General features: G+C 49.1%; 1 protein-coding gene across 2 annotated transcripts in view; it reads left to right on the top strand.

The window, feature by feature from the left end:
• MTMR14 (myotubularin related protein 14) overlaps positions 1-12,322 on the top strand; it is a 31,520-nt gene that overhangs the window by 17,723 nt on the left and 1,475 nt on the right. The window contains exons 15-18 of one of the 2 annotated variants that reach the window (XM_039559026.1): positions 41-90; positions 302-440; positions 3,145-3,321; positions 10,047-10,202. In XM_039559026.1, the coding sequence (XP_039414960.1) occupies positions 41-90; positions 302-440; positions 3,145-3,321; positions 10,047-10,202 (522 nt within the window). The remainder of the gene's footprint in view (positions 1-40; positions 91-301; positions 441-3,144; positions 3,322-10,046; positions 10,203-12,322) is intronic. The other variant, XM_039559027.1, reaches the window with a different exon arrangement.

The following is a 12,322-nucleotide window of genomic DNA, read 5'->3' on the forward strand; positions in this document are numbered from 1 at the left end:
CTGAAGTGTGCCTGAGGTAACTTTGTCTTTCCTTCCCCAGAAGGAAGAGTTTGCCACCTGGCTTCACCCTGGAAGAGATCTGCATGCTCAGTGAGTGCTGCTGTCAAGCATCAGTGCCTGTGGGTGCTGGTAATGGTTCATTGCTTGTGAGCTTGGGTTCCCAGCTTCAGGATGACCCCAAATGGGTGTGCTGTCTTTGGGGCCTCACAAGAACAGGGCACAGGGAAGTGTATTGCTTAAAGGGAGAGAAAGTAAGTGAGACCAAGCTGGTCTTCAGGTAGCTCTGTTTTCTTTTCTCTAGAGCAGAAAGACCGAGGCAGCACCACAAGCCTGAGCAGTGACTTCTCCCTAGGGATGGAAAGTTCCCCTGGAGCAACTGGGAGCTTTACCTATGAAGCAGTGGAGCTGATGCCAGCAGGAGCACAGGCTCAAGCAGCATGGTGAGGAGATAACCACTCAGTGGGCTGAACAAAAGGGGCAGGCTCTGAGCCTGATAGAAAAATATTTCTGAAGTGTCTTGCCCTCCAGGTCTGCTCTCTGTAGCATGGATTCCTGACAGTGGGGGGAGGAATTTGGCTGTCAGAAGCTTTGCTGCAGTTTGTACTCCAGAGCTTCTGCACCAAAAACTGGAGGCCACCCCATGTTAAAAGGCTGTCAGGCTTCTGCAGGGATGCTTCTGAGTTTGTACATAGACGAGAGTAAAGCACATTTGTTTCATTTTCACCAGTTTCACTGTTAAACTTCATCCACAAAGGATTTCATTACTTTTAAAAGATAGTTCCAAACTATCAGAAAAATTACATTTGACAGCAGCCTCCCCAGGGAAAAGTAGAGATGGTTCAGCTGCCCTAAAATGAAGCCTAATCAGAGTTTATGAAAGACATTATACAGGGGGAGTGTCTGCAGTTAGTGGGAGTTGGGCTAGGTGGCCAAGAATCCCCTCTAAATTTTAGCCCCTCTACCAGCATGAGGTGTGAGCTGAAAGCAGGTTCCTGCCTGCAGCACTGCTTAGAAACACTTCCAGGGGAGAATACAGAATTTTCAGTAGTGCCTCTTGATAGAGGGTCACATAGAATTTGCCTGGGATGCAGCTGGCTGTCTGGAAGTGGGGAAGGTGCCTGGCAACTCTGCTACTCTGGGACGGGTGTTTTACTTGCTTGTGGAGTTTCTGGTGCTGTTTGGGGATTTCAGAGCCTTGCTGTAGGGTTGCCCCTCTCAGTTTAATTTTTCTCTCCTCTCCCTCAGCACATGTGAAGAGGCTATTTTATATTGCAATTATTTTAAATTAAATCTGGGTTGTGCTGGAGGCATTTGAAGTCCTCTGGGACTGAGCTTGCAGCCATGCTAGTGGCAGCAGCCTTTCTAAAGTACATTGTATATTCAATTTAAAGTGCTGAGAAGGGAAGGGAGAATATCCCTTCAGAATCACAAAATGGAGATGGAGAGTCCCAAACTGTTTGCCAAGTGAGCAACACGGAGTCCTCTAACACACAGAGCCTACCTATCCACATCAAAACTACTGCATCAAGTAGAGAACAACTTTCCACTTGCAGGGCTTCAGGGTAGTGACCTGGAAGCATTTATGTTGCTCTGAGTGCTCAGGACATACAGACTTGATTCTGCTGCACAGAACTTATGTGTGCTTTTCACAAGATGTGAAGTGACCAGGGCATGCTGGAGGAGATCAGCTGCACTTGTGTGGATCAGGGCTGGATTTTGTAACATGTTTCCTAACTCTGGTTTGCTTTTATTTCTGTGGAAGACATCAGGCTGTATTGGGCTAGCAGCTGCTCCACAGGGATGATTTGGGCTGTGCTGGGGGGCATGAGCTTGGGAAAGGGGAAGATTGTGAGCCTTGCCATGAGTGCTCAGCGAAGGGACTGATCATGGATGTTTTACTGCAAGCTGTTCTGGCTCTGTAGTCTGGAGAATATGTAGGGCTTGCTACAAGGGAGAGGAGGGGATGTACTTTGTTGTGTTGCCCTGAAAACAGGTGGCCTCACAGTCTCTGTGCAGGGAGAGGCATTTGATTTTTAGCTGTTCAAACCTGTTTCTGCAGGCTGTACTTGGAGATGTTGGCAGCTATGATAACATGAGATGAATAATGCTTAAGAGAGGCTGTGGTGTGATGTTTGAGGGTGGACACCCTTCAAGAAATGAAGAGAGGATATCGCGGTTTCCACTGTACAATAAGCCTGTCTTTAGCTGCACTCGCTGACAGTGCTTGAGATCTCAAAGCTGAGATGCCCTTCCACGTTTTAGGGGGAATAACATCTTTTTGCCTTGAGTTTGTTTGCTTTAGAATTTTTCTTTTTTACTTTTGTACATAGGGAGGTCTTTGTCCAGTTCAGTGGTCTTGGGAGGGGAGGAAATTCTTGGGACTCTTCTAGGGGAAAAAAACAAAACTAAACAACTGACATAAGAAGGAAAATCTTCTGAACGTGGAGCAGCAGTGATGTGAATTAGTCCCAAATGTGTGCCTGTTCAGCATGTAGTTGGATGGTACTGTGAGCTAAGGCCTGATGCAGCAATGGACAGTGAATCATGACTGAGTCTGAATGTGCTGGCTAGGAAAGAAGCCAAAGCAGTTTGGGCTGTCAGCATAGACAGAGAGAAAACTGAAGTGTACCTACATCTGGAGTGACTGTCAGCTGTAAGCACGTGGTCAGAAGTGTGGTCAGTGGTGCCCAAAGGGAATTGCTAAAAGGGAAAATAACACTAGTGGTGTGTCCCTGTTGCCCTCGGTGCGCACAAACGCCCACCTGGGCTGTTACGAACTGTGGAGTTTGAGCAGATTGAAATGGTCTTTCCCCGCTGGGAGGCCCCTTGCTCAAGGCATTTTTGCTGCTAGACTAAACAAAGCAATCACTGTGTGTGTGTGGGCTGATGTATTCTCCCGTCTCTGATTTCCAGGTCACGTGGATGGTGATCTATAAAAGAATGGGCTAAGATGGGTTGAGCTCAGTGTACCCCCCTCACTGAGCAGTTACCCGTGACTCACGACTCCTTGGGAGGGAGGAGGGCGGGTTCAGTGGAAACAAGAGCTTGTAGCTGCTGGGCTAAAATCCATCCTGTGGTGGAAAGGCTTCCTAGTTGGAGTACATAGAAAAGTCAGCTTTCTCACCCACGTCCTCTGTCCCACAGGAGGAAGAGCTGTGCATCATCACCGCAAGCCGTGCTCTGGAGCAGGGCACAGCAGTCTGAAGACAGGCTGTCTTCCACAGGAATGGTTGAAGTTAAGTCCTCCAGCTCCTCCTCATCAACCCATTCTGATAACTTCCTGAGGATTGGAAGCAGCCCACTAGAAGTGCCCAGATCCAGGTGAGATGGGATGGAGCAGAGCATTTCTCAGCAAAATGAGTGTCTGGTAAAGGGAGTGCAGGGCTACACTTGTGTAGCTCTGGAAACACTGGAGCACCTGTGTTTGTATCTGTGGACAAACCTCGGGAGGCCTGTTCCTCTCTAGTCTGACCTTGTCTGAAGTGCTGGCCATTAAACACAGACACTCCTGCCTCAGCCCCTAGAGGAGCAAGGAACTGTACTGATAACAGCCAGCTGTCTGTTCTGCCTGTCCTCAGCGCATGCCTCAACTCTGAGCTCTGACATCTCTGCATCTTGCATGCATGCAGCTCACCGCATTTTCTCTGTCTGACGCGTCCACCAGGTTTTGAAATGGCCGTGGTGTTTGGGAAAGGAAGCTTTTCAAATCAAGCAGACCTCACTCTGCATCTATACTGTCCCCCTTTTCACCTGCTGACCCTCCTGATGATTGGTTGGAAAAAAAACTGGGTGCTGGTAGCAAGCAGAGGTAGGAATCTGCTGGGAGCAAGCTGCGAGCACTGTGCCAGCACAAAGGATTCTGCCCGGAAGGCTGTGTGTTCCTGCTGGGGCATGGGGACCCTGGACCTGAGCCTAATCTCACGCCATAACAGAGGCACCCTTCTGGAGCATGACACTGCAATAGGGCAGAGTTGACTGGGGAGCTGGGCTAGGGAAAAAAGAACAGAGCCTGTGGAGCAAACACTATGTGGTTAGGGCAACATGGAATAAAGAGACTCTGAGATAAGAGGTTGCTGTTAAGAGCATCAAATGCTTGTGTAGTCTCTGCAGGTTTTCCGATGAGTCTTTTTCTAGTGTTTCTGAAACAGCCACTAGCCAAATCTGAGTACTCTCTCATCATATGGAAAATAAAATGACAAACAAGTAAAGCATTGAAAATTTATAAGACTTTCTTAACAAGTTTCTCTTAATTCCAGAGAAAAACTCCAGTGTCTGACAGTTTTCATAAATGATGCTAACTGTTCTCCCCAGGGAAAGACATCAATAGAAGGGGTTTGAGTTGTTGTTGGGGCCCACCTCTGCATTCTCTGTAAGATGAAAAGAATCTCCCAAGAAGAGAAGAAAATACTGGAAAGAAAACAGCTTGTCTTGGGAGCTGCTTTGTTCACAATGGTAGCGCCACAATTCCTGTGTGTGGTCCCATGCCATTCCCAAGGCCTGACAGGCTGTTCAGTGCTTGCTGGTAGCAAGCTTGCTGCAATGCTTGGGAAGAAGCAGCTTGTAATGCTTCAGCCAGACTGCTCTGCAAGAGCAAAGAGGAGAAACAAGGGTAGGCAGAAGAGCACCATAGCGAGGGTTAGGGTTCCCTTATCAGACACTGTCATGGGTTGCAATTTCTGGGTTCTAAGCGTGGTGTGTTTTTTCCAGAAAGAGGTTTTGACATTCCACTTGGCCTGTTTCAACTGTGGTAGTTTTTGGTCTGGTAGATAACACAGTACCTTCAGCCACCATTTTCTGCCCTGAAGAAAACAATGGGTCCCATTTTGGGTGGAGAACTGTATCTGTGGTAGAAGGAAGAGGTAAATTTTCTCTTCACCTCCTGAAAAATTGTGGTACTAAGATGGATAAGCAGGAGCACAGAGACTGATCAGGATGCCAAAAATACCTTTATTCCTGCAGTGCTGCTGGCAGGTCAACACCCAAGGCTCTTGAGATGAAGAAACCGCTGTACTTGACTTCATAATCCTCTGTTTGCGTGGCCATAGCAACAAAACACTTTCCTCAACTGCTGCTGCAGTGGTTAAAATGGTTGCTTGTGCAATGCCAGCAGGTATCCTTCAGGTAGTTCAGGTCAACAGCCCAGTCCAAGTGCTGGCAGTGAGGGGAGCTCTGGAGTGAACAGGAGGGCAAGTCAGCAAGAGACGTGAGCAGGGCCTGGGAGGGGAACTGAGCTGTCCTAAAAGAAGGACATAAAAATACCCAGTCAGACATTAGAAGCCAAACCCCTCTCCTGGCCAGGCAATGTCAACAGGCTGCTGCTGTCACATTACCAGCCCATCTTGTGAATCTTGCTCTGATCCAGAGGTCCTGGGTACCTGTAGATCCCAGGATGGTTCCTGTTAGGCAAAGCAGTACAAAAGCAATTCCTGTCAGTCTTTCTATCTTATTCCAACACGTTGGTAAGAGCACATCTGTGGAGGACAAACACACAGGAAAATACTGCATAGACTATTTGCAGAGTAGGACAAGATGTGCTGCTTGTTCTACAGAGAGCTCTATGGCAGTCACTGTGCCTCAAATTGAACCCCCTGCATGTGAGGGGGTTGCAGTTTGCAAACCTTTTCCTGTATTTGCATTTGACACTAGCAGTCTTAAGCGTCCCATGACACTGCAGAAAAATTCTGTATCTGTGTCAGGGTTTTATCATGTGTCTACATAGCACTAATGTGGATTAGCAGCTGGATAATCTTTGGTTGAATGTGCTTTTGCTAAGTCAGTTAAACAAAACCCAAAGTACTGTGATCTAGAGAGTCAAGATCTGGAGGAGTTAAATTGTGGAGGATCTGCTTTGACCAGCAGTCACAGAGAACTCCCTTATTTTACTTATTAAGGCTGCAGATGGCTCAGCTGTGGGTCTGGAGGGAGCACAGTGAGAGCAGAGTGGGACAGAGGAGCTGCTGCCCCTTGGCTTTGGCTGTTTTGTAGGTAGTGAGAAGACTGCGTGCACTGTGTGTCTTGCTCCTTACAGCCACCTCGCTCAGAAGGTGTATCTGCGGTATGACAACTCGGGGTAGTGACCACAGCAGGAGAGGAATTGTTTACAGGATTGTTTTCTGGAATTATTGCACGACCATGCCACAAAATGGGCTTGCTGGCTGGCCCATGACTATGTGCTGCAATCAGAAATGGTGCTCACAGAGAAGGGGCTGCTCGGGCACTATCCCAGCCTGTAGATAACTGCCTGGAATTCAGCCAGGGCTCCCAGTTCTTGGCAGAGTGCCATACTCCTTGCCAACATTTCCCACGCAAAGGTGGGAAGGGCCGCCCTTTACTCCAGGTTGCCAAAGTTTGCCTGCACATACAGAACCTACTTAATGCTTCAGTTTGAGGCACAGAGCATATGCTGGCAAATGAGCTGCTTCCCAAATAGTCCTAGGTGTGTGGAAATACGTCAGGTGAGCGGGGGCAGCACAGGGCAGGACGGGAGCCTAGCTGTTGGCACTCGGCTCTCATCTCAGTTACATATTAAGAAAGGGAAGGATCCCTGACTGTTGCTCTGCCTCCAGTATTGGCTCTTCTCTGGCAGGCAAGTGAGTGTCCATGTGCTCTGAAATACTGTCTTGTGCAGCATGTTGCATGGGAAGCACTGACCTAATTAAAAGGAACCATTCCAGGTTAGGAGCTGCCAGTTTATGGCCTGCAAGAGGTCCCTCCTTGTGTGAAGGAACAGCTTGCAGCTCATCTCTGTTTTGCTAATCTAATTTAGTTAATCTTGCACTTTTGAGGGAGTTTCTTCCCACTCGTGGGCCTGAAGAGGTGGGTGTGTGAAGATCACTTTGATTCTTTTTCTGTCTGCCATTAGATGTCTGTGGCAGAGACAGCAACTTGAAGACTGGCTGTATCTCATCTCTAACCATGTCAGCTTTGCTGTCATTGTCCAGCTGCTTCCCAGGACTCGTTGCTGCCCTCACTCCTAGCCAGCCTCTGGCATGGCTGTCATGTGATGCAGGCATGCTGTTCCTAAAGACTTGGGAACTGGTTCTGGTGTCCCAGCAGTTCCAGCTTGTTCCAAGGGCCTCACTGAAGCTCTTTTGGGGCCTCTGCAGTAAGACTTTACAAGAAGTATTCAAGGTAGAAATTCCAGGAAGACTTTCACCTCTAGCATTGACTGGATTGCATCGGCGTGCAGTCACCCCAGACATCTGGTCTTGGGTCTCAAGCCAAGCTCAACTTTTAAGAAGCTCTGCTGCTGTTGCAGTGCAAACACAAAATTTCCCATGCTGTGTCTTCACAGGCTTGGCCCCTGCTGTCTCTTGAGGCTGCTCAAGATGCTTGTTGATTGTGACACTTCCTCAGGAGCCTCCTTAAGAAGGCTTTGGGGATAGAGGGGAAGGTCTGCCACAATATCTTAGCTCTGCTGACCAGGCTCAGATCTCTGGGCCAGGAAAGAAACAACCTAGACTCTTTGCAGAGTCAATCAGTTTATTCAATTACTCGACAAGTGTTTGTTCTGCTGCCTGGAGGCAAGACTCGGAATTTACTGCCTTGAACTCCTAGACCACAGTGTTGTTGGGTTAGATGAAACCTTACTAAGTTTGCACAGCTGCTTGACAGGGTTGGGGACCCCAGGAAGGCCTGGAGGACTAGAGAGTCACTGAGTCAGTCTTGCAGGAGATACACAGTGCTTTTATCTGCCTGTACATGGCAGGATTCAAGAGATGACTTGATCCAAGAGGTGGTGTAAGATCAGTCTAATCTTAGCTGACAAGCATGGAAGGTGACCAGCAACTGGAAGCTGAGGCCACACACCCAAAGCAGAAAACAATTTTCTGTTCACCTTCTTTAGCACAGACTTATCTGACTGGTGTGGTTGATGATATTGGGCAGAGGGACATTTTTGCTATCCCTGGTGCCCTGGATCGTGGCTTGCCATGTGGGCAGAGTCTCCTGGGCAGGCTCCAGATACTCCTCTCCCTTTGCAGGAGCTGCAGAACTCTGCTCAGTTCTTTGTACCTTCACCTGGAGATCCTACTATAGTCCAGGCCCTCCTCTGCCATTCACGCTTGCCCTCTCCAAAACGTTTGTTTCTAACTGGCCACAAACCTGTCCTCTGTTCAGCAACTCATTGCTTTTTCTGGCTTTCAGCCTGAGCCCATTGCCTACAGATCTCTTTACCCCTTTAGCTCAGTTTCTTGTCACCATGTGTGACACTCCTGTTTTTCCTGTCTGGCTGTGCTGTGCTCTCAGGGAGGTGACATATTCCTCTTCACTCTGCACTGAAGCAGTATTCCTCCATGCTTCTCCCTGGCATCCTGCACTGTTCCCACTGTGCTTCCATCATGGTATCGTGCTCTGGGCCCAAACACTCTGCCTGCTCTCCTTCACACTGACTTCCTCCACTTTATCTTCCAAAGGCACGGAGAGAAGTAGATGTCACTCAACAGCTGCTCCCCCTTCCCTTACAAATTCCTTGCTTTCCAGGGAAAGTTATCCCTGTCTGATCTCCTGAAGGTCTCTCTAACAGTATATGCTGCACTTTTGCTTTCAGCGAAGTACCCTCATTTTTACTTTGGCAGTACATGCCCCAGGAAAAGCACCATTTTGCAAGATGGGGTTCTCCCAGTACTCTGACCCTCACATAGTTCACTGAGCAGCCAAAGAACAAGGTCTGTGTGAGACAGGTGAAGCTCTGCTCTTCCCGATTTCTGCTGTCATGCCCTTTAGGAGCCTGAACTGCTAGACAGGGATATTACCCCCAAACTGCAGCTGTGATGGGAAGCTGATATACAGGGAATTGTGTGACTCCCCTTCTGTGCTTGCACAGCCAGCTCAGGACCACACTTCCCACTGCTCAACCTTGGCTGTATTGATCAGACTAATTAAATGGCAGTCCTGGAATTAGATTGAGATTGCAGATATGTTTCCTGCTGTGCATCTCGTCCCACTCTTGCCTTCCAGTCTAGCTCAGGTCCTTCTTGCTGTGGGAGAGCCTGTCTTTCTGGCTGTTCTCCTGGTCCCTTGGGGAGCAGCTGCAGTGCGCCACTGCTATTCTTAGCTGTGAAGACAGCGTGCAAGTACCTGGCCCAGCAGAGCTGGAGCTGGAGCACTGCTCTCTGCCCAGCAGAACTCAGATAAATTATCCAGAAGATCTTGGTAGTGTGTAATTGAGCAGCTCTGCCACAGGCTGTGCTTCCAGCTATGTACACTCTGCTGTGCAGCAAGGCACAGTAATTGCTTGCTCCCTTGGAAGCCAAGAGCTGTGGGTTTGTCTCAAGTGATTGTGCCCTCTTCTCTGAGATTTTGGAGGGACTCCTCAGATTCACTTAACCATGTTTCATGCTTCTTTCTTTCCTGGTGGGAGGTTGCATACATCAAACAATTATCCTTCCTCAGCTATTTAGCCTGTCCTAAAGATGTTTTGTCACCTGATTTTTGGCACAGCCCTTTCTTTAACACAGAAATGAAGAGACGTTCAGGTGCTGGGGGTAGGTGTTCTGGGTACGCCTTGAGCACTGGCTCTGTTCAGATCTGGTGGTAATGGCTCAGGAGTGATCTGCTTTCTAACTGCTGCCAGGACAATGATCTCTAAGTATTTCCCAGCACTAACCAAGTCACAGCCTTGATTTGCCCTGCTGCCCTGGGATGTGCTAACAGCTACAACAAGCAACAGGGGAATGTCCTTTGTACAGCACAACTTTCACATCTGTGAAGGTTTCAGGGCAGGATGTGCTGTTCCATCTCTCTAATGGGTTTCTCAGTTCTGCATGGCCATCTGCTTCATGCTGGCTCTCTCCTGTCCAGCTCTCGGTGTGCTCCTGCTGCTTTGTTGGCCCCAGCCAGCTTGGCTCTCCCTTCGCTTTCAAAGGAAAGGCTGGGTCTGGGGCCCAGCCAGAGCTGCATGTTGCACCATGGTCCCTGAGTGTCAACAGTGCTGGCACAGGCGCTGCTGGCCGTCTGCCCGGCAGGTCCCTGGCACTAGCGCCAGCAAAAAGCATGTGGCTGAATGATCTGACTGATCGAGCCATCTCCCTCTCTCTCTGCCCCAGATCAGCGGACCATTCTCTGCCCGGATCTTCCGTTTCCACAGACTTTGGCAGCTGGCAGATGGTGACAGGGTGTGGCAGTATTCGGGAGCAGGCAATCCTGAACACAGACGCCTCTCTCCCTTGCAGCTTCCCGGATGAGTTCTCTAGCACTTGCCTGTAAGTGTCTCAAATGCAGGATCTCTCCTTGGGTCTCTTGGCTGCCTGCGAGCACTGCAACTTTATCACTCTGGCACTTTCGGAGAAGCCTGGGAGCCCATAACAAACTGTTCCATCTTCTCTGCCTTGTGTTTTCTATGCACAAACTCAGTCCCTCAGCACTCTTTGCTTATGCTGAACACAGAAAGAAAATGGCACTTTTTCTGCCTAATGATGGGGGAGCACTTTGCTTTCTGTAGGAAGAAGAGGTTTTTCTCTCTTCCTTGAAGATGCTGAATTTGGTCATAATTGAGTGCGGTTGAGGATTCATGTTTGTCAGGACAGGACTGGTAACCCAGATTTTCTTGCTTTTGGATTTTGCTCACCTACATCTCCCAACTGGGGTCAGATCCCTGCTGGAGTAAGAGAAGGACTTTCCTTCTGTAACCCAAATTTTGTCTGGCCTTGTGCAGCATCATTTTCAGGTGCTGTGCCTGACCAGTGCAGAGCCACGGAGACCGTGCGTCCTGCCACATCCTGCCATGCGAAATGGCTGGGAGGCAAATGTTCCTCCCCAAATAGAAATCCACCTCTGGAAGCTTGAAAGACTGGAGATGCGCTTTAATTGCTATTACAAGAGAATCTTGGTTTGTGCCTTCAGGCTGCAAACTCTCCATCAAGAAACTGAAATGGCAGATCAGGGGCTGCTGCTAGCAAGCAATGCAAGAGCTGTGCTGCCAGATGCTCAGGCCCTTACTGAGATATGAGTACGTGCTTTGGAGGCAGAGTGCAAGCCACATGAAAACCCATGTCTCCTGTGAGAGACAGGCTGCCTGCCCTGGCTCTCTGTCTCATGTGGCTGCATGCTGTGCTGCTGAACAGAGCAGAGCAGCTGCCTTCAAGTTAGGGTGAAGCTACAAGATCCATGAATTGACAGATGAAAACATTGCAAGAAATGTCGGACATGGCCTGGCCAGGATTTGCTCTTCTTTCCTGAGGACACACTGAGTTGCTCCTGCAGTAGTTTGGAGATGGGCAAGGGAGAAGGGACTCAAGGATGGGCATCTGAATAGTGACTGCTTTACTGTGTCCTGAGCCTGGCTGTGCTTGGTCACTGCTGATCACCAGCAAGTTGTTTCTGCCCTTGGAGCTGGATCTGACGTCAGAATAGGGAATTCAGTAGAGAAACATGAATCAAATTTGATAGGCTTTAGGCTTATGCAGTTTGGAAAGTGACTGCTTGGGGCAGTGGATTCAAAAGGAGGAGAACAGTGGTGGTGCTTCTCCTGTGGGTGATCTGCCCTGTTCAGCTATTCACTAAAGCTGTGGGTTGCTTGGCGGCTGGGGACTGCTCAACTGAAGGTGCTGGGACCAGGCAGTGCATTGAAAGGATGAAGAGTTCCCAGGGGTGTTGTGTTGATCTTAACCCAGAGCCTCCACCCTCTCTCTGCTCTGCATCAGCCCTGTTTGCTCAGGACTCCATTGTGGTTTTATCCCAGTTTTTCACAGCCCGACACAGTATGATTTTTTTCTTTTAATTCCATTTAAGTTCCCACTTTGCATCTTCACTGGCAGCAGCTCGATGAAGGTATGCTTTTCACAGCCTACTTCTTGTGCTTGTGTGGGGCTTGTCAGGCCTTACTTCGAGCTGGGGCTTTGACAGCCTCCTCTCATCCCGCACCCCAAGCTGCAGGCGAGCGGGCAGGCTGTAGGAAGTGTAGCGGGGCAGAGTGCTGTGGATTTGGCAAGGAAGCGCGACCTGCCTCCGCGGTGAACTGTTCAGGGTGAAGTGCTGCAGCTGGTCTGTAGGGCTTGGTGGGAAGCAGTGGCTGTCTGCTTGACCCTGTGCCTTGGAGTGTCTCACTCCATGAAACAAACCCAAAAACCCAAATACAAAATCTGCCCTGTAAAGAGGTGTGAGAGCCACAAGACACGGGACCTAACTGCTGCACGCCCTCGCTTACCTCTGCGCGTGACATCTGAGATCGCTGTACTCGGGTGCAAGTAAGTCCTGCCTTCATGGAGCTTATTTTAAATGCTAGCAGGTTTGCGAGTTCCACGTCCTAATTAGGTTGCCAAAAAGCATCGCTACTGTGTTTAGATATGTTGTTGCCTTTTTTTGCCCTCTGGCTTCTCTTTAT

The sequence above is a fragment of the Corvus cornix genome, chromosome 12, assembly GCF_000738735.6.
Source record: "Corvus cornix cornix isolate S_Up_H32 chromosome 12, ASM73873v5, whole genome shotgun sequence".
Classification (NCBI taxonomy): domain Eukaryota; kingdom Metazoa; phylum Chordata; class Aves; order Passeriformes; family Corvidae; genus Corvus; species Corvus cornix.